This window comes from Dermacentor albipictus, chromosome 1 (assembly GCF_038994185.2).
Source record: "Dermacentor albipictus isolate Rhodes 1998 colony chromosome 1, USDA_Dalb.pri_finalv2, whole genome shotgun sequence".
NCBI classification, from domain to species: domain Eukaryota; kingdom Metazoa; phylum Arthropoda; class Arachnida; order Ixodida; family Ixodidae; genus Dermacentor; species Dermacentor albipictus.
This window is the reverse complement of record NC_091821.1, coordinates 482,031,250-482,058,949: the sequence shown is the minus strand read 5'-3', so window position 1 is coordinate 482,058,949 and position 27,700 is coordinate 482,031,250. Positions and strand designations below refer to the sequence as shown.

The 27,700-nt window shown below is 45.4% G+C and overlaps 1 protein-coding gene across 3 annotated transcripts in view; it reads left to right on the top strand.

Moving 5' to 3' along the window:
* The window catches only part of LOC135901446 (mitochondrial intermediate peptidase), a 59,845-nt gene that overhangs the window by 21,189 nt on the left and 10,956 nt on the right, over positions 1-27,700 (top strand). For all 3 annotated transcript variants that reach the window (XM_065431255.2, XM_065431256.1, XM_065431257.2), the window contains exons 6-12: positions 509-572; positions 2,951-3,156; positions 11,917-11,977; positions 17,138-17,190; positions 18,017-18,170; positions 22,471-22,605; positions 24,342-24,563. In XM_065431255.2, the coding sequence (XP_065287327.1) occupies positions 509-572; positions 2,951-3,156; positions 11,917-11,977; positions 17,138-17,190; positions 18,017-18,170; positions 22,471-22,605; positions 24,342-24,563 (895 nt within the window). The remainder of the gene's footprint in view (positions 1-508; positions 573-2,950; positions 3,157-11,916; positions 11,978-17,137; positions 17,191-18,016; positions 18,171-22,470; positions 22,606-24,341; positions 24,564-27,700) is intronic.

Here is a 27,700-nt window from a genome sequence, read left to right as displayed (position 1 = left end):
TATTAAAGCAAAGCTTTCTGTGCCTTCTCTCCCAGGGTCTTGCGCATTTGCTCAGTTGGCTTCTTGTACAGTGCCTAGGGATAGTGCAGGTGTGAAGTGGGCTGATGCAGGGTATGTTGTTATATATGTTGGCCAATCCCGAAGACAACTATGATCCACAGTTTCATGGATCATGCGAGTCGCATTGCATGGGCTTTGGCGTCTTGCTGGTTTCCTCAGCGAGGAGGTAATGGCTATGCTGCAAAGTGTTGTTCGAAAGATAGACAGGTTTATGGGATTTAATTAACCATCTTTACGGAAGCTTCACTTCACATAGATTCCAAAATCTGCATTGGATCTGCATAATTTGTGTCAGTGTCTGAAATTAATTTTATGGATAGGTATTTTGCAGTCACTATATTTAGATGGCATTTTAATGTATCTTTCCCAGCCATGACAACTGCCATGTTCCATGCTTTATTTGTGCATATTTTAATTCAAACAATTATTTTTTTGCTTTTGCTCTTAGCTTTGCCAGTGATGGTGAGCATGTTATTGTCCCTGGTCTCTACACAGATGCTGACAATGAGCTGGTGAGTTGCTATGGTTTTCATTCGCTTACATTCCTAAATATTTGCTGTTGTGGCTCAAGCACAAGCCACTGCAAAAACAGTGCACGAGGTCCTAGGTTGAATTCTTGAGCTTGATCGTTGTGACTGTACAATGCTCAGCAGTTGAAATGCAATGCTTGGATTGTGTGGCTGCGGGCACTTTTTGTGCCACTGGTGGGTGCTGGTGCACCGAGCTGATGCACTATTGTGTCAAATGAAAGTGGGAGCCTTCGTGATGCATTGTGACCTGCATTCGACCCCTCAGTGGTCACCCAGTGCTCACTGGTGGCACAAAGAGTGCCGGCCATCATGCAGTCCGAGCATCGTGTTTCAATCGCTAAGCTCTGTACTTACGTTTACTTACAGTTACACCTCGATATAACAAAGTCAGCAAGGTCGGCACTTTGCTTTGTTATATCAAAATTTCCTTGTACTGAAATTCAACCTTTTATGCAGATAAGTACACTCACAGGTTGATGTTATTTTACACGGAAAAGGCCGCTAGATTTTCCGAGTTATCGGGCAGTCGAAGGAAGCAAATTTGAATGAGAAAAAAATTCATTTTGTTGAATTTGAGAGCCGGCTACCAACGATACAGTTTCATGCCATGTGGACTATAGCGTCACATCCGCGGTACTAATTAAGTGAAGCCAGCCATGCTTCCACGTCCACTCTGCCCCAAGCTGATGGTGTCGCCTGCAGTGGGGTGACGCTACCATGAATAGTGCCGGCAACGAAGTGCAAATGTTTCGTCTGCCTCTCACTTCAACAATTTCAGAAATTTGAGATTACGCAACCTACGGTACTAAACGTGTGGAAAGACAGCGCGCATAATTCCGCACAATCTTGGCACGCTCGCTCTTTGCACACATGGCAGATTTTCTCTAAAGCAGGTTGCCCGGTCTGCCTATATGCTCAGCCACACTGACAGCCACCATGTGCTGCCACAATCACACTACGAAAGGGGACGCGCATCAGCCAGCTCTCTCCCCCTCCATCGCACACGCTTGATCGTGTGACTGCAAGCTCACCTTTGCCCTCTTTGATGGATGTCTGCTAAACATGCATTACTTCACTACCAAATTGTTTCAATTTCACAGTTACATGTGCCCTAAAGTGTGTAATGAAAAATGTAATTAACTTTTTTTTGTAATTAGCGAAATTATTGTCGGTCTCTTTCTTAAGAGCTGCTAATGTCCTCCTAGCCACATGGCATGTCTGGCTGTATGACGGGGGCCTAGATATGACAGTTTCCTCTAAAAGGAAGTGCTCCACATAGAAAGAAACACTCGGTACGTAAATATGAGCTCGTGAGGTAAATCGTCCTTTTGAAGCATGTCTTTCAGGGATAAACTAATAGTTTACCGTTAACCATTTTGTCACAGTTCTTATTTGTGTGTGTTGGTGTTTCTCAAGTGTGCTGGCCTGAGACAAATTATCAGCGCACGTGTTAAAAGGGACGCCAAAGAGTGACACTGGGTTATTGCGTTCTGGGGCAGTACTTCAAGACATAAATAATAATTTGCAATTATTTTACAGGAAATGTTGGCGTACCAATGGGAAAACTCTTCTGGCCCAGCCTGGGTTGATGTTGGCACTCTAACTTGGGGCAAGCATGGCTATATTTATGAGCCTCACATTGGCTAACTACCAGTCTGCCTATGCTGTTCCAGCTACTCACTGCAATGGCCGTATTTCATGACAGAGCATTATTCCAATACCGCATTCTTGCCGGTCTGCTAGGGCACTGGGAAATGGTGTGCTGCCTTGGACCAAGGTCCCCGATGAATTCTGTGCGAGCATAATTGGCCACCAGTAGTGGCCTGACTAGTGCCGACATAAGACTGGCCAAGAAAGTCAGCAAGCCATCTGTATCTCACTTTATTGTCATTCATTGGTCATCAGCTAATTCTGCTGCTTGGGTTATTAGCAAAGAAGATGAAAGGCTAAGTTTTCCTTTCTGATACTTGTATCAGAACTGCAGTGCTGCTATATTAGTATGCCATCATAGATTTGAAAGTGTTATTGCATGATTGGGCTGTTGTCGTTGAGAAAAAGTGATCAAAACTCACTAGGCTGAGTCTTAGGTTCCGTGAGATTGTAATGAAATCCTTGTTTGAGATTTGTAGAACAGCTGGTCTACAAATCTCAGTATGGCGCAAGGAACTAGCATGGAAACGAGAAGCTCATCTTTTGTCTTTTTGTCTTTTCTGGCTTCCCGAGACTATGCGCAGGGTAAGATTAACATTTCAAGTGTTCCAGAAGTTTAGTCTTCCAATCAAGACTAACATAATGTGCCTATTTAGTGTCTTTTCAACAAAACAGATGTTCTCCCCAAACTGTTGCACACGTGATTCCAGGTGCGAGAGGCTGCGTACCGGGCCTACCTTTATCCGGATAAGCACCAGACCGAGCTGTTGGATGAGCTCTTGGGGGCGCGGCACCGTCTTGCACAACTCTGCGGGTTCCCCAGCTTTGCGCACCGCGTCCTGCGTGGCAGCATTGCGGGCAGCCCCGACGTCGTCGAACAGTTCTTGGGCATTCTCTCATCACAACTGAAGCCCAGGTGAAAATTGGATAGTCACTCCTAGCAAGTCAGCCTAAAAAAACCTATTACTCTCACCAATTTTTTTTTAGTGGCTAAGCAACACACTTTTGTAACTTACTCGATTGGGGTATGTTTTTCAGTTTGCAAAACAGCCCACGTGGCTGAGCATATTATTTGGCTCTGTCTTCAATTTCAAGGTGAAAGGCAGATCATCATTGACACACTACAAGCTAACATACAGCCTCAGTCATCAAACAATCTCACATTCTTGTAATAAAGCAATGATCAATCAATGGATTTGGAACTAATAGGTGTTACCCTCCTGTAAAATGGTGCATTGCTGAACGAGAGCCAAGTAGCATAATTTTAAAGGCACCCCAGATGCCTGCATCGTGCTTAGAAACTCTCAGATTCAGTTTCATTGTCATTCAATTTTATTTATTTATTTATTTATTTATTTATTTATTTACTGCAATGCCCTAAAGGCTCATGGGCATTAGAGAAAGGACTAGCAGGTACATAGGTTTAAAAAAAATATTACAGAAGAATGCAGCAATGGTAATTGAAGATACAAGGGACGCTTACATAAAGAATGTAAAAGACAATACAAATAACCATAAAAATACAAAAGCTGCAGATCTTACAAAATATGATCAGTAGTGGCCAGGTTGAATGACACTGCTTCTTTTAGTTTATGTCACACACATTCTGTTTGGTTTCCGTAGTTACTATTTGCACAAGCCTAACTATGTCTCTGGATTGCAGAAAAGCTGCGGAGTGCAGTGTTATTACGACATGACTTCGCTGTCAGTTATTTTGGTGTAGGCAAAAGAGATTACCATCCCTATTAAGGGGAGTGGGGGCCTGGGCTCACAGGTGCAATTGGCACAGTCCTTACCGACTGTATTAACATGACTTTTGTTGAAAAGCAAATGTGGATATGCTGTGATGAGTGTTCAAAAGCTTTCTATTCATGACTATGATCCAAAGAAACAGTGAAGAAGTGCGGAGCCAGTGTGTGCATCCTTGTGTGCACTTGTGTCAGTGCCCACTCCTTTTTTACGAGTCTAAAGCTTGTTTTTATAAGCTGGCTAGTTGCCGTCTTGCTTTTGGCCATGCTCAAGGTGGCACGTGAAACCTGAAAAGGTGCTCTGCACCACCCTGTCTCCAGTACCGGCACCCGATAACTAAAACCACTCATCAGGAGTGACGATGCAGGGAAGCCAGTTCTGTGGAAATTCACATGTTGGAGAAAATTTCTTAAGAAGAAAGAATGGTCATCCACCTGAGAGTGCAGCAGGAAGCTACAACTGTGAAGCTTTCTGTTTGTGGGTTCTTTGCAACTCTCGGGCACATGGCAACTTATCCCCTTTAGAAGTGATGCTGGTTAAAGGTACATTGAAGGCAAATGTCAAGTCGAGCTAAAGCTGCAGATTGCTCATCCAGGGGGACCAGAGCATCACTGTTACTGATAGCATAGCTTCAAATATGTAAGCAAGAAAATGGTGCAGACACAGCTGTACAGAAAGTGGCGCCACCACTCTGGAGATACCATGCAAGTTCCCACGAAAAAACTTTTGTTTTCGTTAATCAGTAGCTTGTGTTAAACAGTGGATAATGAAGTTTATTCCTCTGCATTTCAGGGGGAAAGAAACAACATTTTACACAATTTATTAGGTTTTTCTACAAAAATCTTAGTGGTAGTTATTGTCTTGATGTAGCTGTGTCCGTGCTTTCTTCTGGAAGTGCGGGGCCTTCCTGTGGGGACCTCTGGCTCGAAGCATGCATTAGCGCATGACAGAGCATCACCTCGGAGATTGCTGGCACGTTGTACACTTCCTACGTAAGGCAACCGTTTAGCATGTAACAAATATTGAGATGTTTCCGGAAGGGTAATGCAAGAGTTGCAATTCATTGTATGTTTGCATTTAGCATTCCTTTAGTACTGTCATGGTTAGGTTATACTGCCTCCCCCCCCCCCTTTTTTTTGCACAGGTTTTTAAAAAATCTGCCTGTGACCAGTAGCACAGTTCTGCCATTTCAACAGGATTACTTGAAAAGATGAGCACCACTTGCGCAGTGAATGACAGTGAATGATTAGTAATTTAAGTGTTCAGTTAATTATCTTAAAATCAGTTACCTTAGGGTCCGTGCTGCAGTTTATATACTTAGAACCAGATTATTAAAAAGGCGTTCAGTAAGTGGGTAGCAATTTGTTTAAAGGGCTCTTGAACAAAAATATTAAAAAATTAAGATAACGAACTTTGAGTGCAACCGACGAGCAGCCGAGCGGCGATGAAACTGAGCCTTTATTGCGTGTGCCTTCCACCCTGAGGAGGTCGTCGCCGCAAACATAAACATCCGCTCATTGTGCAGACTTTCCCAGTGGCGACGCCAGAATCGGAGCCTCTACAGACCCTACCCCTCATAGACGCAAAGGTCGCTGTTGTCGCGCTGATGCCCAGGACACGTGTTTACTCAAGGGACAGGGTACGGATGGGGGAGAATCGGGCGGGGAACAAGTGGGGCGTGCAAGAGAAACACACAAGTTTGCCATGTAAGCCATTCACAGAAACAGTAAAAGCCTTTTCTCCGCGCTGTAGCACTTCGAATGGGCTGTCGTATGGTGCAGTAAGGGTGGGCCGGATGCCTTCGCGGCACATGAAAACGTGAGTTGAGGCAGCTAGGTCTTTGCTAACGAAAACGTTGCAAGTGGAGGGCTGTCCAGCTGATGTTGGTCACAAACGCTCAAAGAGCGACTGAAGTTGCTCAATGTAGGCAGGAGGCGAGAGGCTGGGGCCTGCAGGTGGTGCGAAGAATTGACCGGGTAGACGTGGTGTCCTCCCGTAGACTGTTTTGTCAGCAGTACACCCAAGGTCCTCTTTTATCGCCGACCGAATACCTAGTAGAACTAGCAGAAGGTTGTTGGCCCATGAAGTTCGAGTGTCATGGGCGATGAGGGCGGCTTTCAACTGGCGGCAAAGCCTTTCCACCATTCCATTTGCTGACAGATGGTATGCAGTTGTATGGATGTGGCAGATACCGAGGATGCATGTTAATACTCCAAAGAGCTCACTTTCAAACTGTCATCCACGGTCGGTTGTTACCACGCTGGGGCAGCCTAAACGAGAAATCCAACCAGCTATGAAAACGGACGCCACAGTGGACGCTGTAATATAATGTACGGGAAACACTTAAGGCCAGCGTGTGTAGCGATCAACGCAGGTGAGGATGTAGTGTTTACCACGCGATAAAGGCAGCAGACCGACAATGTCGATGTGAATGTGGTCGAAGCGAGAGTCAGGTGGCCGGAAGAGTTAAAGTAGTGACTTGGTGTGGCGGGTTGTTTTTGCATGTTGTTTTTGCAAATGAAACAGCTCTAAAAGCAGTCTTGTGAACTTATGGCCAGGTAGTGCTTAAGTTATCAATTTGTAGTACAAGTCCTCTGACCAGCACCAATGTTGAAGTATTACCTGCTTCCTAAAAATATGATGAAACACACTGGTATTCCACTTCTTTTACAGGGTTATCATATTTAAGTTTTACGTAATTTTTAAAGATTGCCTGTTACAGAGAATCTAATTCTAGCCCTTGACCTTGATGATTCAGAGACTCGGACATAATTTGCAAAATAAATTGAAACACATTTTAAACTAATTAAGATAACATTTACTAATAATTAGCTTCTTGATTACATTATTTCACATATTGCAATATAAAAATTATAGCTGATGAGTTTGCAAGGTGTATTATTTGGAATGAATTTACACAATGACACCAGTTTGGAGATATGTTCCATCAAACTCGCCATAAAGATGCGCTGTTGTTCCACTTACTTTTTTAACAAAACCTTCTTTTATGCATTGAACCACAGAAGTAACTGGAATGCCCGTGTATTTGGTCCCATACTTTGGGAAATAATATCTCGAAGCTGGTCTTCTCCTAGAAATTCATTTGAAGTGTATACATCTTGAAAGCTCAATGGCTACAATTCATAAATTTCAATATGTGGCATAAAGTAAGTAATTAAGAAATTAATGTGTGAATTATTGTTCATTAGTTGAATGTGTGTTTCAATTTCTTGTGCCAGTATGCCCGCCTCTGCAAATAATATAGCTCAAGGACAATAAATAAGCTATCTACCATTGGCAATTCTTTAAAATTTCATAAAACTGAAAAATGTTCACCCCCGAATTTAGCATGTTTTGTAGGACATTCTAAATGTGGTTATCATGAAAATGGTTGTTGCATTGAGGAATCTTACTGAAATGGAAAGGCCTCAAACATCGACTCACTCCAATTCTACAAATGCAATGTTCATGCTAAAGCTAACTAATTAGATAATTCGTAAAACATGTTACATCTGTGAGATAGTCATTCATTCTGGAACTTTACATGCCAGAAACAACAATGGAGACAGCCCAAAAGGAAATGATGATATCTACAGACAAGGAAGATGAGATTAAGGAAGATGAGATCACACTTAGCTCTTCTTACTTTGCAATTTGTTTAACAAGGCAGTTTCTGTGAAGGAAAGAAAAAAGATTCACACAGAAACTCTTGTGGGAGTTGTCCAGGTATGCGTAAGCATTGTGCCACTTGCTCATTTCCACGCAGCCTGGTGTAATTATCAGTGTTATAAAACTTGATCCAGCCAGTACAAATGATAGTGCTGTGGCAGCACAAACTGGTGCAGAGGGCTGCGCAAGATGCTTTGATAACGTAAGCAAAGTGCTGCTGGTGGTAGTGCCAGGTGTGCTGATGATGTTCCGAGTATTCTAAGCCATTGTTCTTTAGCGCCTTATTCTTCCGCATCGAACTATAATCAACCGTACTCCGGTGGCTGCATACGAGACAGTGGCACAAATCGTATCTTGAAAGTGATCTGCGATGCGGACAGAGAGTGCCGACTGCTGACAGCTCTGCATGCTGTGTTTTCACCGCTTCGCGTTGAAAAGAGACGTGCAGACCCACATATTGAAAGCGATCTGTGAAAGGGACAGGGTGCAGTGTGTGCCGAGAGGTTTATCAGTGCTGTGATCTGGCCGTTTTGTTCGTGTTGAAGCTACAGGTAGCACGAAGGTAAAGTCGCTCGCTGCTGTGGGCTCTATCTTGAAAGCGATCATTTACGTGATAGAAGGACGGGTGGATGGACAGTTTTTTTCGTTGGGCAAGCATAGAAACGATTTACCATTTTTTTGCCGGCAGTATTTGTCGCAAGGCATATGGGAAGATTTAACCATGACTTCAGACATTCAGCCTTCACAAGGCAAGCTCCTTTGCTTCCTTTCTCCACCTGCTTTCACTGGGGAAAACATGGGAAATGTGCGCATCATGCATTACATCTCAGGAACAGCATGCCGATTTGGTTCCTGGTAGGTTTGAGTGCCACAGGCGGCCAGACATGCCACCACTTTTTTTACTCCATCGCGTTCATTTTCTGCTCGCTGCACATCATGACTTGTAGTTGTTGGTCTGGTATGTGGAAACATTGTCGCTTTTGCCAATGTTTGCTTTGAAGCGTCTGCACGATTAGCCACACGTTAAAACTTCCCAGCTGTGCAGCAGACAAGCAGACGATGACGGAACGTAGCCGTCCTTTGTGATTAGAAATGACTGCTTTCTATCATATGCTTGGGTGCTATTGTCCATGATTGCTCCTTTTAGAGTGCAGCTTTTAGGCACCTGTTCCTGCATTGAGTGTCGGCATTCCTCGGCGGGACCGAGGGAACGTGGAGCACTGCAGACGATGAAAGATGGCAGTAGCGAAGAGAGAGAGAGAGAGAAAAGTGGTTCTTGTGGGGAAAGGAGGAAAGGCTGGCACTATCTTCTGCAACCCTTGCGGGAGCACGGCTCAGCGCCAGCAGGGTGATGGATATGGGAGTGAAGGAGATAGAAGGAGGGAGAAAGGCAGAGAGTCGCCATGGCAGCAGCGGAGCTGCCCGGCTGGGAAGGCCCATTGGCTTCGACTGGAGGAGTGGACTGGTGATAGACCTTAGGAGGTGGCCCAGCAAAAGCGAAGCTGAAGCGGATCAGGAGGCCCGAAGTGGTGAATGGCCGTTCGGCTATTCGTCTTTGAAGAAATTTCCTAGAGTCTCGCCGAGAGCCCCGACGAGTCGAGGTACTCGACGACACTTAGGAAGGCTGGTAGCTGATTACGACTGGGGAAGAGGATGTCTTCCTGTCGTGAACGTGGGAGCCCCAGGCGGGAGAAGTCCTGCAGAAGTCGGCCCCGGTGCTGCAGGTGAGCATGGCAGGCCAGCAGAAGGTGCTCCAGAGTCTCTGGGTCACCACAGGAGGCACAGGCTGGTGAGGTGGCTTTCCCAAGGTGGTGCTGGCGGGCTGCCGTCCAGTAGCAGCCAGCCCGCAGTCGGAGAAGCAACGAGGCATCCCTTCGTGGGAGGCCGTGCTGTGGAAGAGGCCGTGGAGGCTGTCCCAGGGATACCCGTTTATCCGTGTGGCAGGCGATGATGTGCCGGCGCAGCCTGTGTCTTGTGAAGTCCGCGGCCGTTACAGCAGGACTGAGGGAGACACTTGAATGGTGGGCGCTCTTTGCGAGAGTGTCTGCCTCTTCATTGCCCGGGATCCCTACGTGCGCCGGTAGCCAGTGCAGGGATAGTGAGCATCCTGCATCCTGAAGGGCCGCCAGTCTTGAGGAGAGCAGTGCAACCCCAAGGCTAGCCTTGTCAGCGCTCTGCAGGCAAAGCAGCACCGCCTTGGAGTCGCAGAAGATAGCTGCCGGAGTCGTTGGTAGCTCCTCTGCCAGTAGGTCCACAGCAAGGTGGAGCCCTGCTAGCTCTGCTACGGTAGAGCTTGCATGTCCCGGGCGACAACACAGCTTGCTCTTTTGTAGGGCCGGTGCAACGCAGGCTGCTGTGGATGAGCACGTCTCTGGTATCACGGATCCATTGACGAAGATGTGAAGGTGGTCCCCAAGTCTCTCTTGGACGAGAGAAGCTGCCGTCTGCTGTAGGGCACATGTTGGGGAACGGTTCTTTGAGACACCTGGCAGCTCCGTCACGATAGGGATTGGTGGTCGGTGTGGTGGGTGAGGCTGTACGGCGTTTGCAGGCGTGTCCCCTATGACTTCCTTATAGAGGCCACAGAGCCGTCCCATGTGTGATGCTGGCCGGCAGCTTAGGCGGGTCAGGAGTGCTTGACCATCTGCGGCATGGTGTAGGCGATCAATGTGTCGTAACCCCTGTTGCAGGAAGAGTAGTGACAGGGGCCAGGTACCTGCCTCAGCAAGGGTGGCGGCCACTTGTGAGGTTCTGGTAACGCCAAGACAGACCCGTATTGTTGACCGGTGCTTGTTCCGGTTTCCGCAGGCGGGGTGAGGGCAGCGCCACAAGAGGGAGGGCATAGAGTAGCTGTGAAGTGGCTGCAGCTTCAAAGAGCTGCAGGGCCCACCTGGTGGTACAGCCCTGTCCACAGGCAAGGAGCTGTGAGATCACCTTGTGGACCCGAAGCGTCTGGGCACACAGGGCATTGGTAGCCGGCAGCCATGTGAGCCGATAGTCAATGCGCAGCCCCAGGTACCTGACTACCTGGAGGACGCCAAGGCCGGCGGGGACCTCGTGATGCTCTTGCTGATTGACGTACAGGGTGCCTTCGACAGCCTCCCTCACGCAGTTGTCCAGCAGGGCCTGGACCTCTTCGGCATCTGTGGCAACCTGCGGGAGTTCCTCTCGTCGTTCCTGCACAATCGCATCAGGGTACGTGTGGGTCGATCGAAGAGCACCCCCCGTCCAGTCGCTGCAGGCGTGCCACAGGGGTCAGCGGTGAGCCCCTTCTTTTTCAACCTGGCCTTGGCACGGTTGCCTGCTGCCCTGCGGATCGGCCCTCACTTCCCCGTGCAGTCCTCAATCTACGCTGACGACATTGCCCTATTGGTGCGGGGACCACCACAACACATCTGCAAGACACGTGCGGCCCTACAGAGAGCCCTGGACATTGTGGCTGCCTACTTGTGCAGCATCGGCCTTACCATCTCGGCCAGGAAGACCGAGGCCTTGCTGCTGCGTCCCAGAGCAGCAGCCCACCGCTCAGCTGCCCGGCTGTGCTTGGAGGGTGTCCAGATCCCATGGAGTAATAGCGAAGAGAGCGCTAGAAGGAAAACAGAGGAGGAGGGTGCATCAGAACCATGAGGCAGAGAGTGTAGAAGGAGGGTATGGCAAAAGTGTGAGAAGAAAAGCTTAGTGCCACACAAGACAGGCTCTCTGGCAACGACCGTTATGAGATGGCACCAGAGTAGCGTGCCATCATCTATTCGCCAATGACACCATTGATAAGGCATGTGATGAACACATCCAGCGATACCATATGTGAAAACAAAGCGCTGCATGAGCAGAGATCTGTCTGCAGCGGCTGCTCTGAATCGCATCCACACATCACCCACAGACTGCCTCTCGCGATCTCCCAATTAGCATGGCAGTCGCACCACACTTCATTACATTTGTAATGTACTGCACAAGACAGATTGTCTGCACCAGCCAAGCTACTCACAATGTTCCTATCCTAATATAAGCCATGTGCCTATATAATCATAATACAAAATACTGACGCACATACTTCTTTCAGGTATATAGCTGCGCTCAAATGTCGCATTAGGGAATATCATGAACATCAGTTAATATTTTTTTTTATTACTAGGCTTGTGGATTGTCATGTGAGGCTGCCTCTTTTTTCCTTTCCTCTATGGCAGTTTCATTGCATTAATTACGCTCCGTGTTTATGTGTCCATAAAAGCTAAAACATGTATGCTATTTCTTTCACTAGGGCAGACAATGATTACAAGGAGATGTTAGACATGAAGACATCTGGTAGCGGCAACAAAAGTGTAAGTCAGCTCTTTGATGTGCCAGTGATATTAGGGAAAAGGGGACACACATCTATTTTTATATTTTTATGTTCAAGTGCTCTCATTACTAGGGGCACGTGAGTAGTGAAACTTCATGATAAATCAAATTTGATCTAAGTAGTGTGCAATGGCAATAAAAGATAATCAAATATTTGTATAGTGTATGCGTGTGTGTGTGTGATTGTATGTGCTGTTAAGTGTTTATCACTGCATATATCATAACCATCACCCAGCACCTGGAGTAGTCTCGCTCTGTCCAAAAACTGCCTTCGCTCATAGACGATGGTGTGTGTAGCACCAGCCATGCGACAGTGAAGGTAGCACAGAAAGCAATCATCTGAGAGTATGGCACACCTTCCTTTGTCATTTGTGGAATAAGTCACTTATTCTCTGCTGAATCTGATACTTCGAACCCCGATTATTCGGACTATTAGGCTGTCCCCATCCTATGTGCATTATCAGTCGGTGATTTTGGATTCCTTGGAGGTTTAACTGAAGATGGGGTGCTTGTTTTAGTGTTTAACAGCACATTTGTGTTATTTTAACAATATGTTTGCACATTATATTTCCTGGGCACAGTTAAACCTCAATATAATGAAGTAGGTAAAATCGACAATCAGCTTCATTATATCAAAATTTCGTTATTTTGAAATTCAACCTTTCATGCAAATAAGTACAGTCACCAATTCAATTTTCTTGCACAGAAAGAGGCCGCAGAATTTTCCTAATTGTCAGGCAATCGAAAAAAGCAACTTTTAATGAGGAAACAATTCATTTTGATGAATTTGGGAATCGGCGACAAATGGTATGGTTTCATGCCATGTTGCCGATATCTTCACATCAGCAGTATGAATGAAGCGAAGCCAGCCACGCTTTCACATGCACTCCGCCCCCACGGCTGATAGCGTCACCCGCACTGAGAGGACGCTGTAATGAAAAGCGCCGGCAGCGGGTAGTGAATGCCTCGTCTGCCTCTTGCTCCAACGGGTTGCCGAAACTCGAGATTATGCAACCTCCAATACCAAACATGCGATAAGATAGCTTACGTGATGCCGCTCCGTCTCAGCACGCCCACTCTTTGCACATGTGTCTTGCACGGATGCGTATGCACTCAGGCATGCTTACAGCCACGCACAGCCACAGCCGAGCCCGAAATCTTGACGCGCGCCAACTCACCCCCCACCCCCAGCTCCTTGCGCGCGCTTGATCACATTACCATGAGATCACCGCCCTCCTCTTTAACTTTGCTCGCATGGGAAGGTGGCACTCGAGAAGCCGCCATCTTTCTTGTCTCACCCTCGCACATTTTCACATGCACCTAAAGCACAAAGTGTGCAGGGCGGGATAGGATCTTATCGCACTTGCACTTTTACAAAACATGATGCGGCTCGACTTCAGCGGTCGCTCTTGTAGCACCACGAGCGATTTGAGAGGTGCGTTTGCAAGCAACAGTTTGTAATTCAACAATTGGACTGTCTGCGTCCACGGAAGTTTCCATTTATTGCCTCGGCATTCCTTTGCGACGGAAGCAAACTTTCGTTATATTGAAATCACATACAAACACAATTCGTTGAATTCAGGTCCTAAACACATGCTGTTCTATGGACAAGAGGTTATGCAAAGTTAAATACTTCGTTATATTGATGTTTAACTGTATTATGTTTTTTCCCGTGGTCCTGAGGAAAGTGTGTTAGAGGGTTTCTACTGTATTCCCATGTCGCGTTTTTCGTTATAACAATGAAATCTGCCTACTAGGCATCCCTGTAGAAAGGAAAAGGAATGTGAAATCCTGGAAAATAAAAAAAAGATGCAAGCCACTGCATCCGCCTGCGTGTTGTGCACACCGGCTGCCTTCGTCGCGTTGCCAGCCTGGCTTGCCCCTCCCCTCTATCTTGCACCCCTACAAAACATGAGTTGCCGGCACTGACCGCACGGTCAGCTGCCCGGACCGGCACCCACTGGTTCAGGGAGCGTGCTCATACACTAGCGATAAACACTGTGCGGTGAAGACATGCAGGGCATGTTGGCATGTTTCATATGGCTTTCGTGTGGTGGCCAGTCTTTTCAGTGTCTACTGCATTGTAGCAGTACTTTTTGTCTCATACTCGGTCGTTTATGTGGCCCTTATCGGTGCAACGTTTGAAGGTTCTATTGCCGCTGTGTTAAGCAAAGCGTTCTATGCCTCTTCCCACTACTTCTTGGGTCCTGGCTGCTGTCTTGCACAATGGGCCAATCCTGGAAATAGTGTAAATGGAGGCAACCTGTGGTAACCAGGCACATTATACAGTGAATGCAGATGTTAGCTGCAACATAAACAAAATGGGGCCAAAATGCGTACCTAGTGCAGTGGAGGCCGAGTGTCTGAAGAAGCGTTGAGCAGGGCAGGAATGTCTTCCGTACACAGTGAATTGTGCTTAAGAAGAAGCTTTAATTTGGGGCCAACCATGATGCCACCTATTCAAGCACAGTTAAAATGCAGAAATGTTTTTATAAAGCAACCCCTGGACCAGTCTGAATTAAATTTGTTGCACTTGAGAGAGAAAATTCCACCCACTCTTGCTAGTGATGCTAGTGATTGTAGAAAGCATAATTTTGATTTAGGGCCTGAAATATTTAGGAACATTGCTGAAGATTGGCATGTGTAAAAAAATATACAGTGGACTCTCATTAAGATGAACTTGGTTAAGTTGAACTCTCGCATATAACCAACAACATGGAAATGTGTTTGGTTTTCCATAGACTCATTGCAGAAAGAAGTCCGCTTAAGATTAACCACCTCACACATACTCTTCAGTTAAGATGAACATTCGGAATGACTGCTACGAATTCTAGAGGCTAGCTTGCCTCGATGTTCTGCGCTCGAGGGCGCGTGCATTGAGGCACCTTACTGGAGGCCTGCGGCGCACATCACCTGTGGGCAGAGGCGAAAACAAGGAGGAAACAAAAAAAGTTAGTGACATTTCGCTTCATAAACACGGTTGTCGTGCAAGCCTATGGGTGCTATAGCGCAGGGTAAGCTAACGGCCCTCAGTGCAACTAGACGGCCACGCTATATACCCATACTGTCTGTATCGCAGATCGCATTCAAGATAGGGCTTGCGCGGTCCCGCCATACGCAGTAGCCACCAGAGTAGAATGCCCCCTTGTAAACTTTCGCTTACTAACTAAATTAACAAGCATAGTTTCAGCAGACATAGGCAAACATGAATATATCACACTTGGTGACCGCGGACACTCGCTGTCACAATGCTGGCTTGAGGAATTGCAGCAGCAGCAGTGAGCGAAGTGACCGCGCTGTGTATATCGCTTCAGCGCAAACTGAGTGATGAAAACACAGCGCGTGCAAAGCTAGGAGCCATCAGCCCACCTACTCTGTGCCCCCAAAGCAGATCGCTTTGGGGGCACAGATCGATAAAGTGCGCGCAACTGTGCTTGGATGAAGGACAATGCCCCTCTCTCCCCTCTCCCAGTGCCACGTGCGCAACGGATGGCAAGCTTCCTCCCGCCTTTCTTTCCTTGCGTACGTGAGATTGAGCCATCATCGTCAGTTTATCGTCGCACGCTTTCAATCCCACACACAGCATATGGCGTGCAAGGATGATGTCATGAGACAAACCCGGCACATCCATATCACAACAAAATTTGTAGTGACTGCTAGAGGAGGTCAACCCAGCACACTTCTGCCTACCTTCCTCCTCCATGACTCTTCGCCTCGTTTCTCCTTCCCTACTTTCTCAACGTCGCCTAGACTTTCCTCTAGGTGGCATTGCTTTGCCGCACACTCAGCACACTGCTTTGTACTTCCCCAGCGTGCAATTCTCTTCCCCTCCAGGCACTTTCCTCCTCCACTTCCTTTGTGACTTCAAACAAACATTCACCAATTGCACCAGCTGGCCAGTTACGCTTGCATGTAAGAAAGCTAAAAAAAAAAAGTGGAGAATATTTCCTGCCGTAAGACGATTTTTAAGGTTATTGGGTTAGATGGCGTCGTTTGTGGCTGCTCACCAATTTGCACGGAAGCAACAAACATCCATCACGGACTGGATGAAGTCAAGCAAGAGTACCACTTGAAGGCAGTTTCCTATTGTGTTAAGCTAAATAAATGCTTTTTATGTCATTTTACTCCCATTGTCAGTCTACTTCATTTACCGCTTTGAAGTAAGATATTTGGATGCACCTGGTCATGTTGCCAATTATTCTTCTGATAAGACAAACAAATTTCACGGTCTCTTCGAGTTCATCTTAAACGGAATCTACTGTAGTAGCACTAAGTTTACACGTGTGTATCTGTGCACCAAAAACAGACATCACAATACTGTAAACTGCATACATTAGAGTGTCTAGAATGGACACAAACATTACAGCTTATATGACTGTGTTGCATTGTTTGCAAGGGTTTTGCAAAGGTCCTACTATCATATTAATGGTATACATCACAACAGTGTATAATATATCAACTTTGTCTGCTTTAGATGTATTATTAGGTGCAGTCTATAGATTTGTGATATTGTCTTTCATTGTTAAGCAACAGAGTTGTAAACATAATAGTTTCCTTTTTCAAATTGTGCAATATTCAACAATATTTATCACAACATTGTTGGTCTAAATCAGCATGCAGCTAGATTAAGAATTTTTGTTTTAAATGCAACAAGCTTAATCAAGTTCGGTGCAGTGATTGTTGAGAAAAACAATTTCTCCGTTCCAATGTATTTAGATGGGTGTCCCAGAGCTAAAGTTTCTCCTCAAGAATGCGAGTGCATGCTGGCTCATAAGCACTGGCTCATAAGCAAACAGGTCAGTGAATTTAATGGGCGCAAACAAATACTTCAAGGAACTGTTTGTGGAGGATGAGTTTGGTTCAGTGTGTGTTTTAGACTCTGATATATGTCTGACATGTCTGTGGTGCTTGAGCACTGGGAGTCGACATTGAGTAAGGGGTGGGTTCCCTTGTGAAAACGTATCCAAATTTATTATCTTATCATCTGTACTTGCAAATGGTCATTAAACTGGCACAGCATTCCTCCCAAGCACTAGAAAAAGTTTAGCTTAAACCGATTCTTACTATGCGTGGGTTGCGCATAATTTTTACATCTTTCTAATCCATCATGGTGCTCTTGGTCTTTCTTTTTTTTTTTTCAGGTGCTTCAAGCTTGGGACGTCCCATATTACACATCCTGTGCACGCCAAGCGAAGTGAGTACCATGGCAACGTCCTTGTTTTCATGAGGTCACAGCACACACCATGCTCAGTTGAATATAGACCGAGACAGACCAGCATTCGTTGCTTAGTGGCTTTGGCATTGAACTGCTAAGCACGAAATCACTGGGATCAAATCCCGGTCGCCGCGGCCACATTTTAATGGGGGTGAAATGCAAAAACACCCATGTACCGTGCATTGGGCGCATATTGAAGAACCCCAGGTGGTCAAAATTAACCCAGATTCTCCCATTACCTCATAATCAGATTGTGGTTTTGGCATGCCAATCCCCAGAATTTAATAAAATTAAGAAATTTGAAAAATGAGGTCTTGTTTCTTTCTCTCAGACTTATCTTGTGATGCATAATGATTCCTGAGCAATCATTATGCCAGAGAGGGTAAACCTTTAAGGGTGGTAAAAAAAAGGAAAAAAAAAGCACTTGCAGGAAAAGTGTCCTTTTTTTCTGTTGATCAACAATTCTGTTGCTCATATACAACAAGACCAAGAGGAAATTTACTTCAGGAAGGTGAGATTTATTCGAAAAAATATTTTTACCCAGTAAAGAGAGTGCACTTTACCGCCCATTTTGACTGCGTGTTCACTTCACTGTTCAATGGGCTACTTCTTCTCGTTGTTATTTACAACAAGCACACATCAACGAACAAGCTCGAACCATCTTGAGAGCTGCATGAAAAATAAAACAACACCGGAGTAGTTGGGCTCGTTGTTTGTCTTTTTTGCAAGTGTATGTTTGACAAGTTCAGCTTGTCTTTTGTACAGGAAGGGTTGACTAGCGTTTTACTGTTGCACATGTGTACAGGTTCCAGCTGAAGGCTTCTGACTATGCCCCGTACCTATCCCTTGGCTGCTGCATGGACGGGCTAAATGAGATCTTTCGTGCTCTGTATGGTGTCTACCTTGAGACAGAAGACGTCAAGGCAGGAGAGGTTTGGCATGCAGATGTCGTCAAGCTGGTATGTGTCTTAGAGCGTGAAGTGAGGCTTGTCTGTGACGAATAATTAGGTGTGTAGCTTCAGAACGCATGACAGATGGGAGAGCTGACAGCAGTGCATCTATCCACTAACCTGTCCGTCTTCGGTTCTCACTCAGTATGCCTAGCTATAGCAGATGCCTTCTGACCGTTGTGCTTACTGTTTGGTGACTGCAACCTTGAGTAGCTTTCTTTCTTTTTTATTTATAGAAAGCTGCCGCTTTATTATTTTTCGAGTTGCATAAGTCTCAATGAAACTGAGGTCGACAGACTTCTCTGCCACAAAGGCGAAAGCGCCTTCTGCAGTTAAAGAGAAACAGAAAACTTCCTTGGCCATGAAAGAAATGGCTCAGATTATTAAAGTTCTCAACTGTTGGCAGCACTATTCCTAGCCAGTGAGAGCAGACTGACTCTCGAGCATGTTCAGCAGCTGTATTTGTTCTTTCCACCAAATTTGTAAACATTCACATTTAGGCTACATTTTTTTAAACCAAATATTTCAGTTCTTTTTCTTTCTTAATTGGATTTGGCAATCAATTCAAAAGCAGCTGCTTGGCATTCACATGCTTCTAGCTGATATTGTATTGCCAAAACACATATGTATCAGCTAAAACATGCTATTGTGAAGAGGAAAACTTTTTTCGCTCATTGTACTTTGTAGCCTACCAACATTTAAAAAAAATGAAAAAAAAAATGACAGAAGTTTGTAGGTTTCAGTGATTCCTTTGGTGCTGAATTCATTTATGGAAATCAGTTCTACGGAAACTTGCAAGGTGGAGGAAAGTTAATGAAAGAGAAATTTGTCATTAACTCGATTGTACCATGAAGCTACAACAGAAACCCACATGGGTTTCTCTAAAAGATAGCTTTGCAGATGAAAAAAATTTTGTCCTGATCCTAAATTTAAACACAGCCGCCTTTCTGGGATGGTCACATGACCCTCTGAGCTAGGCACGGCAGAGCAATGAGAGTAGAGTGACCCCCTCATAAAGTCATCGGTCTTGAGTTTGACCTCTGAACCAAGACGAATTTTTCTTAAACAGCAAAGCTTTCTTTCTTATAAACCCATATGGGCTCCCAGAAGAACTTCTTCAATAAGTTGATGCTTAGGCTTGCTGCGATTCTTGTTTTGACTGGCGATTTGCCACGTGAAAAAAAGGACAAAACGGAGACAATGATGCGTCAACTGTTGATGCTTTACTGACTGTAGAAGAAGAATGTACAGCAAGCCGTATGAACTTCCTTTGTAGCTTCTTGCTGTGGTCAGACAGATGACATTGTTCTCTTTCACGAACTCATTTACACAGCAGTAAGCAGGCTCTTGTGAATGGACACTGCTGCTTTCTCAAGAACAACTTATTATTTGCCATGCACTAGTGGTATGCAAATACTGAATAGTGGATTTCAGATTGAATATCGAATGGAATCAAGGAACAATAGCCAAATATTGAATATTATAAAATTTAATGCAAACCTTTATGCTTCCAAATTTTGTGCAAAAAACAGTGCTGCAGATGCTCAGGAGGCTAATCACATAACAAAAATCTTGCTAGCTATCAGCAACTTGGGTACGTGTGAATCGAGATGTATAGTATGCGCTACTCTTAATAAAAGAAACACCAAATTAGTATGTTAGTACGCATAACTCAGTTCATATATGAAGGTCTGGAATATATATTTTATCAATAGAATTTCTGTCAAATGGAATTAAGTGCTGTTTTCCATGTGAAGCTGAAGAAATAACGAAGCTGTCCTAAGTTCCAATGGGGTTTTCAGTTTAAAAGTGGGCTGTACTGTGCTTAATGGCAAACTTCTATTGCTTAGAAAGTATTGTCTTCCAGTTTTCTTCCAGAAAATCATCATCATCATCATCATCATCAGCCTGGTTACGCCCATTGCAGGGCAAAGGCCTCTCCCATATTTCTCCAACAACCCCGGTCATGTACTAATTGTGGCCATGCCGTCCCTGCAAACTTCTTAATCTCATCCGCCCACCTAACTTTCTGCCGTCCCCTGCTACGCTTCCCTTCCCTTGGAATCTAGTCCGTAACCCTTAATGACCATCGGTTATCTTCCATCCTCATGACATGTCCTGCCCATGCCCATTTCTTTTTCTTGATTTCAACTAAGATGTCATTAACTCGCGTTTGTTCCCTCACCCAATCTGCTCTTTTCTTATCCCTTAACGTTACACCTATCATTCTTCTTTCCATAGATAGCTCGTTGCGTCGTCCTCAATTTGAGTAGAACCCTTTTCGTAAGCCTCCAGGTTTCTGCCCCGTAGGTGAGTACTGGTAAGACACAGCTATTATACACTTTTCTCTTGAGGGATAATCCAGAAAATAGGGGCGCTTTTACATTTTTAGGGCAAGTAGCGTCCGTAGGTCATCGTCAGTGCTTTATGGTCAGCTCGTTAAGGTCAATGTACTCGACAGACAAGAGCGAGGAATGCACATTGTGTCACTCAGCGCCACTCCGCGCGATCATTGGCGCTGTACACGTCACGCATGGTCGATGCCAACGGTAAAGGGCTCTAAAGTTGGGAAGCCAAATGCATAGACATCTGGAGCAGGGGTTCAGTGTGCTGTCGCATGATATTTTTGAGCCCACTATGTAAACCCCAAGATGGTCTTGTGGCAGGTCAATCGATGCTACGAAAAGATACCGTTTGCGCCTATGAATGGCATTCAGAACATGGGGCCACCCTACGGTATTTTGCAGAGATGGTGGCCGTCACCATGCAGTGGTGGACCTGTGCACTAGCTTTCATTGGTGGGGCGGTTTGTTTACTTTCTGAGGGTCGTGCGACAGCATTGAATAGATCTGCGTTGATTCATTAGCCGTAACTTTAGTCGCCGACACCCGACAGTACAGCTCTGATTGGACACAACTGGATAGACAGTGTGACCAAGGGTGTGGCCGTAATGAAAATTCGCCGCCGGCCAATGCAACAACAGGCTGCACATTGTCGCACAAAGCTCGTTTGTACCTACGGGGGCTTATCAGTGATTCTTCGCGAGATCAAGCGTAGGATTTAGATTGATGGCCCTTGAAGCAGCGTTTGGGTCCGTGGTCGAACAGCCGTCAAATACCGCGAGCACACTTGCCAAGTTCATCTGTGCGCTTGTACGTCAGTAGAAAGTTGTGAACCCCTTGAATCTGGGTGCATGAAAACTGAATGCGCTATTCAATGCAATCAGCGTGCCTTCCGATGGCTAATCAGCCCGAATATCTCACATGCTTCTGTTTCCACACATGCTGCTTTGGTGTTCGCATAGCGTTAATCCATTCGATCGGTCTGGTTGACCTGGTTGAACCTTATACAGATAAAGATTGCATGCAGGGAGAACGTTGTGCTTGTGAATGGCACCGACTACAGCCGAGTCATTCACCGAAGGTGCCGATATTAGAAAAATTTAATTTTTGATAAATTATTTGCAAATCGAATTATCCACACACTCCCTATTCGATTCAAATATTCAGGTATTGGCACACCCTTACCATGTACACCCGTGAGCAAAAGTATACAGACCAAGGGTTGCATGCTAAAATTTGTTTTCTCCTCTGTCTGTGGCTACAACTTGAAATTAAAGACTGCAGTCCAAACTTGGCATTACAAATTTTCTAGTGCACTCATCAGCTTCCACTTATGCGTCTTACTTACGAAGAAATTCTGTTTTTTTGGCAACCCTGTGGTCCGTATACTTTTGCTCATAGGTGTACACAAGACTGTCCTTGTTTGCAACGATATTGCCTATTGTGGCCTCTGAAATGCATGCACAAATGCCACCACTCTCCAAGTCTGTGTGGAGCGCAAAACCCTTCCTAATTACTAAGAGCCAAACCGATGTGTTAGCACAATGGTTCAGCAGGTCCAGCTCCTAACTGCTCGTTGCCACAGGAGTAGGATTTCGAATTCCTGTTGCTATGGTGGGCTAAGCTTTGTTTTCCTTGTACTGTGGTGAGGGTGAAGGTGGTGATGAGGAAATGGCCTAATAGTGACATGACAACGATGACAACAACAGCTGTTGTCTGTCGTCATTGTCACAACAGAAAGGACAAACAGATGGATGGACACAGCGAATGCAGTTTAGAGATTTTAACTACTCTCGCAGCAACATTGCCTCAGCATGGAGGTGCGATGATAAGCGTTGAAGTCTGTTAGCTCGCGGTTTGACTGAAAGACACAGGATTAATTAACTTCATTAGGTTGCCTATGCTATATGCTGTATGGATATAAAGTGTGTGCTGCTCGCTCACTTTTGTGATGCTGCCGTGCCCAGGCGGTGAAAGAGGAGGAGGGTGGAACTCTACTGGGCCACATCTACTGCGACTTCTTTGAGCGGCAAGAGAAGCCCAACCAGGACTGTCATTTCACCATTCAGGGTGGACGCATGCTGCCGGACGGCTCATATCAGGTAATGACGTAGTGTGGCTCTCATAGGACGGTCCGTGGACCTCTTGATGGCATTTGTATCCGTTCTTGTGGTTTGGTGGTTGTGTCATTCTGCTGCTGAACACAAGTTCAGTGGTATGATTCCCAGACCCTACTGCTGCATTTTGATTAGGTGGAATACAAAAACTTTGATCTACGTAGACTGAGATACAAACTGAGAACCCCAAGTGGTCAAACTTTGACTATAGCCCTCCAATGTGACATCTCAAAGTCCCAGGTTGCCTCCGAGTACTAGACCGTCAATCAACCACAGCCAGTTTAATTTATCAATCACAATCAATCAGTCAATTGTAGTGTTTGACTTCGCTATATAAAAAGCCAAACATGTGCAGGGTACCGCATCTTCTATTAAATTTTTGTTTTCATAGATGCTCTTATAGCGTGTTGAATTCCTGCTACATCTATACTCATGAGCAGCCAGAGCACTTTCTTATGTTCCTCTGTGCATTGTGCACGAATCCTCTGTAACAGCATCTCTCTGAATACTTTGGCTCTGATAGGGGTACTGGAATAGGAAGCTAAAGTGTATCTGTAAATCTTGGTTGTGCTATAGCAGAATAATTGCTCTTATTGTAACCTCGTTCTGGGCCTTTCTAAAGGTTCTGCGACAGCCAGTGTGTCCCAAACACCAATAGACAATGAAACATTCTGGTTTCATGTGCTGTGGATTTCGACGTAAATGTGGCTCATGTTGTCCTCGTACTCTTTCAGAGTTATGTACTGCACCTCAAACGCTCTTTCAGTTATGTCTCTCTCAAGCTTGTCTTTTTATCCTCGAACTGCTCATAGATTGAGTCAAGCTGGTGTGCTGTTGCCGTGTTGTTATCCAGTACTGCACGTGGTGCCTGAATAATCATAATGTTTTGCGCCCGTCAAGTGATCCTCTTCAATTTTAGTCTTTTCATGGTGGTTATCTGATCCGTAGCCCTCCGTAGGTCTTGACTGTTCGTTCAGTCGGTTGCCAGCAGCGATGAGTCTTGATGGTAGCTTTCTAACTTTTGCCTCCCAGTTCAGACGGCATCAAAATATTAAATATGGTGGACAGACAAGCTGACAAAGGCTCAAAACTCAGAGCCATGTTAATTTCAGGGCCGCTTAAATCTACAAAATAAAAATGGCAGCAGCATGGCCAAGTGCACACAAATCCATGGCAGTCATAGGGCTTGTCGGAAGCTTTTCCAAAGTAAATTGTAGGAAAATTTAGAAAAGACTTGATTAGGCTATAAAACACACAATCAAATGAAATACAGGTGGCACTGCCATCATGAAGTTCTTCACAAGCTCACCGTGATGTTGCAGACTTTTGCAACATTAGCTCAGGTTTAGTTAATTGCTCAGAAGGACTACCTTGCATTCTAAAGCAACCAACCAAGAAGTACAGCAATCTTCAAAAGCTTTGCCTGCACCATAATGGCCCAAATATGAGAAAATAGCATTAAAATTCTTGATATCAGGATTAATTATTGGAGCTAAGAAAAGTTTGGCTTCAATTGCCACCGTATGGGTGGCAATTGAGTTTTGAAAGAATATGTCGTCAGTCCAAACTGATTTAGCATTTCTCTTTAGAGTCCCTTTAACCACCTTGCAGTCACAAACACTGCTTCGTGGTTATTGCCTGCCACTGTGTTATAATGTACATTCTACACCAAGCCACTTTTGCACTGTCCCATTTGTGTAATTTTGTTCACTGTCTCCCAGCTTCCAGTGGTGGTGCTGATGCTGAACCTAGCCAGTGCGCCGTGGGGGGCACCCCCTCTGCTTAGCCCATCATCTCTGGACAACCTGTTCCACGAGATGGGCCACGCCATGCACTCTATGCTGGCGCGCACTCGCTACCAGCATGTCACGGGTACTCGCTGTGCCACTGACCTGGCCGAAGTGCCCTCCATCCTCATGGAGTACTTCTCCTCTGACCCAAGGGTAAGATGCTGTGGACCTACTGAAACTTCGCTGAGCGGGTAGCTTGGTGTCATTTGACTAACATGAATAGGCAGCCTGTTTGAACAAATACCATATTTCCACATACGTTTTATCACATAACTTGTGATCTGCACTATCGTACTTATGTTGTTGCTCAAGACGTGCTTATGATATCGGTGTTTATGCTTTTGAATGTTGTACCACATATAGAAAAAGAGGCCCATCGGGTGAAGGGCACTAGTTCTTCAGTACGTTTCTCAAATTACAATGAAACCTTGTTAAACCATAGTTGGCTGGAGCTCGGGAAAAGTATGTACTAAACGGTAGTACTGCTTAACCAAAATAGCGCGAGATCGCCCACTTACCCATCAAAAACGAAACTACAAGAAACTGCTATGAAAGGGCAGAAAACATTCAGTATTTATTCACATTGCACATCAAAGTCTGTTATTTTCGTTTGGCGCCGCGGTGGGCCAGTAGCGACGACGGCGGCCTCAAACTCACTTAGGCTACGAGCCAGCTTTTCTTGGCAAACACCTACATGAGGCTGACGTAACGTACAGCATCTGCCACTGTTAGGCCTGAATCGCCCGTATTTTTGCTTTCCATGTCGTCCTCGTCACTGTCACTAGGTGACACTTCGACAATAACTAAGGCAATGATGGCAAAATATCGAACCTCGAAAAGTCGAACCTCGTAGCAGACGTATTTTCGTGCTCGCAGTAGCATTGCCTAGCAACTTCTCCTTCGCATTCCAAGTGCCACACACTGTAGTCAACGTAAGATCCCTCTCGCATGCCAGCACAGACTTCTTCGTGGCACGTTCGACAGCATGAACGATGTCCAATTTTTCTTCTATGCTGAGCACCCAGTTTTTGTCCTAGCTTGTACGACGCCACAACATGGGCCACAATGCTCTCCGACTCTGGCACGGTGCTGAAATGATGTTGATGTTAATGTGGCTTCACCCTTCCAAGCGCCCTCTGTGTTTACGCTTGGAGATCGTTCCGATCTCTAAGGCTCATTGTTCTGCCGGGCTGATGTACCGTTGTGATTTCAAGATGAAAAGTGGAAACACTACATGTTGCATGATACGTGTGCAATAAGCTGGTACGGTTTATGCAGAATCAAAATGCATTATGTTCAATGGCTGCGGAGTCGGGGATTTGACTCTCCTACTTTTAAAACGAAACTACTGCTTAAACGGGTATGGTTTAGTGAGGTTTTACTGGATGCGGTTATTTCAAGGTAACCTATAATGTATGACAGAGCTGCTATAAATAAGGGGCAGATTAGCAGTCGCATGATGCAATTCAACAACCAGCAGATGCTCGTGTTGGTTTCGCCACTCCCGAGTAATGCATTGGTTGAAAGCATAAGTTCACTCAGTAAACAGTTACTTCCAAGTTCTTCATTCTCCTGGATTGCCTTGCCCTGCCTTGCCTTGGCTTGCCTAATCCTGCCTTGCCTTTGCTTGCTAATCTTGCTCGCTTGCTTCGCTCGCTCGAGAAAGCAAACTTGTGCCTACGAGCACGACTGACAAGAAAAGCAGGTGAAGTGTCACACAGTTATGATTGCCTCTGTGACGTCATGATTGCAGCAGTGCATGTGCCAGCCAAAAGAAAAAATGCGGCAGAGCCCAACTTGCAATGAATGTTGATGTTATTGCAATTAGCATTGAAACATGTCAACACTTCATATGGCAACTGCCGAAATGTGTCATGTACGAGGCATGCATGCAGCCAGGCTGCTCTCTCGTGCTCCCCACCAGACATGCTGTGTCAACTAGCACTGCCATTTGAATAATTATTCACACAGCATGTGCAAATATCTATATATTCAAACAAGGTTGCCTGAATACAGTAGAGGCTGGTTGATGTGATCCCCTTACACATGATTTCCCAGCGCCAACACTTGCAATCGAGAGCACAGAGAAATAACCCAAAACAGTTACACATCTTTTTTATAGCTTCATGTGTTCCTGGCAAACTCGTACAATCTTTTAGCGTCAACATTCAGTTCATCGCCAAACTGGGATCGTATGATGCTTTCTCCAGCCGCTAGATGTCATGTAAACAAGAAAAGGCGCAAGGCACACACAATTGAGAACAGTAATCGGCCACCGCAGCAGCTTCCACGCAATATTCGCCTACCTGTCTCACATGAAAATGCTAGTTCCTATTCCGGTACAAGCAAATCCCCTCCCAGGTCGTTGCGTACTGTGTTCACAGCTGTCACCACCAACCCTATTGCGATAACTATCTTCACTTATCTGTTTCACAGCTTGTGGGGTGTGGTATCGGTGGAAGCATACTGCATGCATTTAATAAGTGATAACCCAAACGTGCCGCCATTCCCTGCTGCAAGCACCTTGAAGTGAGTGTCATGGTCCACTCTGGTGGCATCGTAGGCATCATGTTCCGGCGTCACCCACCAGCTCAAATTCGTTTCGGTTTCATGTCACTGTCTCTAAACACTCTGCAATAGGAAAACGTTAACGTATATCTCGGGTTGCTTGGGCCCCTTGACGCGCCTTGACGTCTCATGCTGCAACAATTCGCGCCAAGTGGCACCAAAATGCCTTGCTAAAAGAAACTGCTCACTCAGGCCAAATTTGAGGAGTGTAAACAAAAGCTTGCCAAAGCCGCAAAATCTGGGGCTACTTGGGCATGCGTCGGCCGCTCATGCTGCAATGAATTGCACAACGCTTTGCATTACCTAGATGTCAACCACAGTTGCATCTGTCAAATTTTTTAGTGACTTCAGGTCATACATTTTTCTGGTTAGTACATTTTTTTTTAGAAAATTTCGTATTAATGAATGAGGTTCTACGTTATATATGACAGGGGTTCGATTCCACCCAGCACCAGAGAAATTTTAGCAGTTTTTTTTTTTTTTCATTGAAGCGTGTCACATACCCAGGGACCTTAGTTTGCATAAAAAGGTTCGTTGAAGAGCTGCACATATCCAGCTACCCTTAGTGGGGGACTGAAGTCATAAGAGACTTTCATTGAAGTGTGGCACACGCTTGGGACACATACCCAGCGGCACATACCCACTGACCCATGTAGTTGTAAAGAGGTTCATTGAAGAGTTGGCGCATACCTAATTGCACATACCCAGTGCTTCAAATTGAC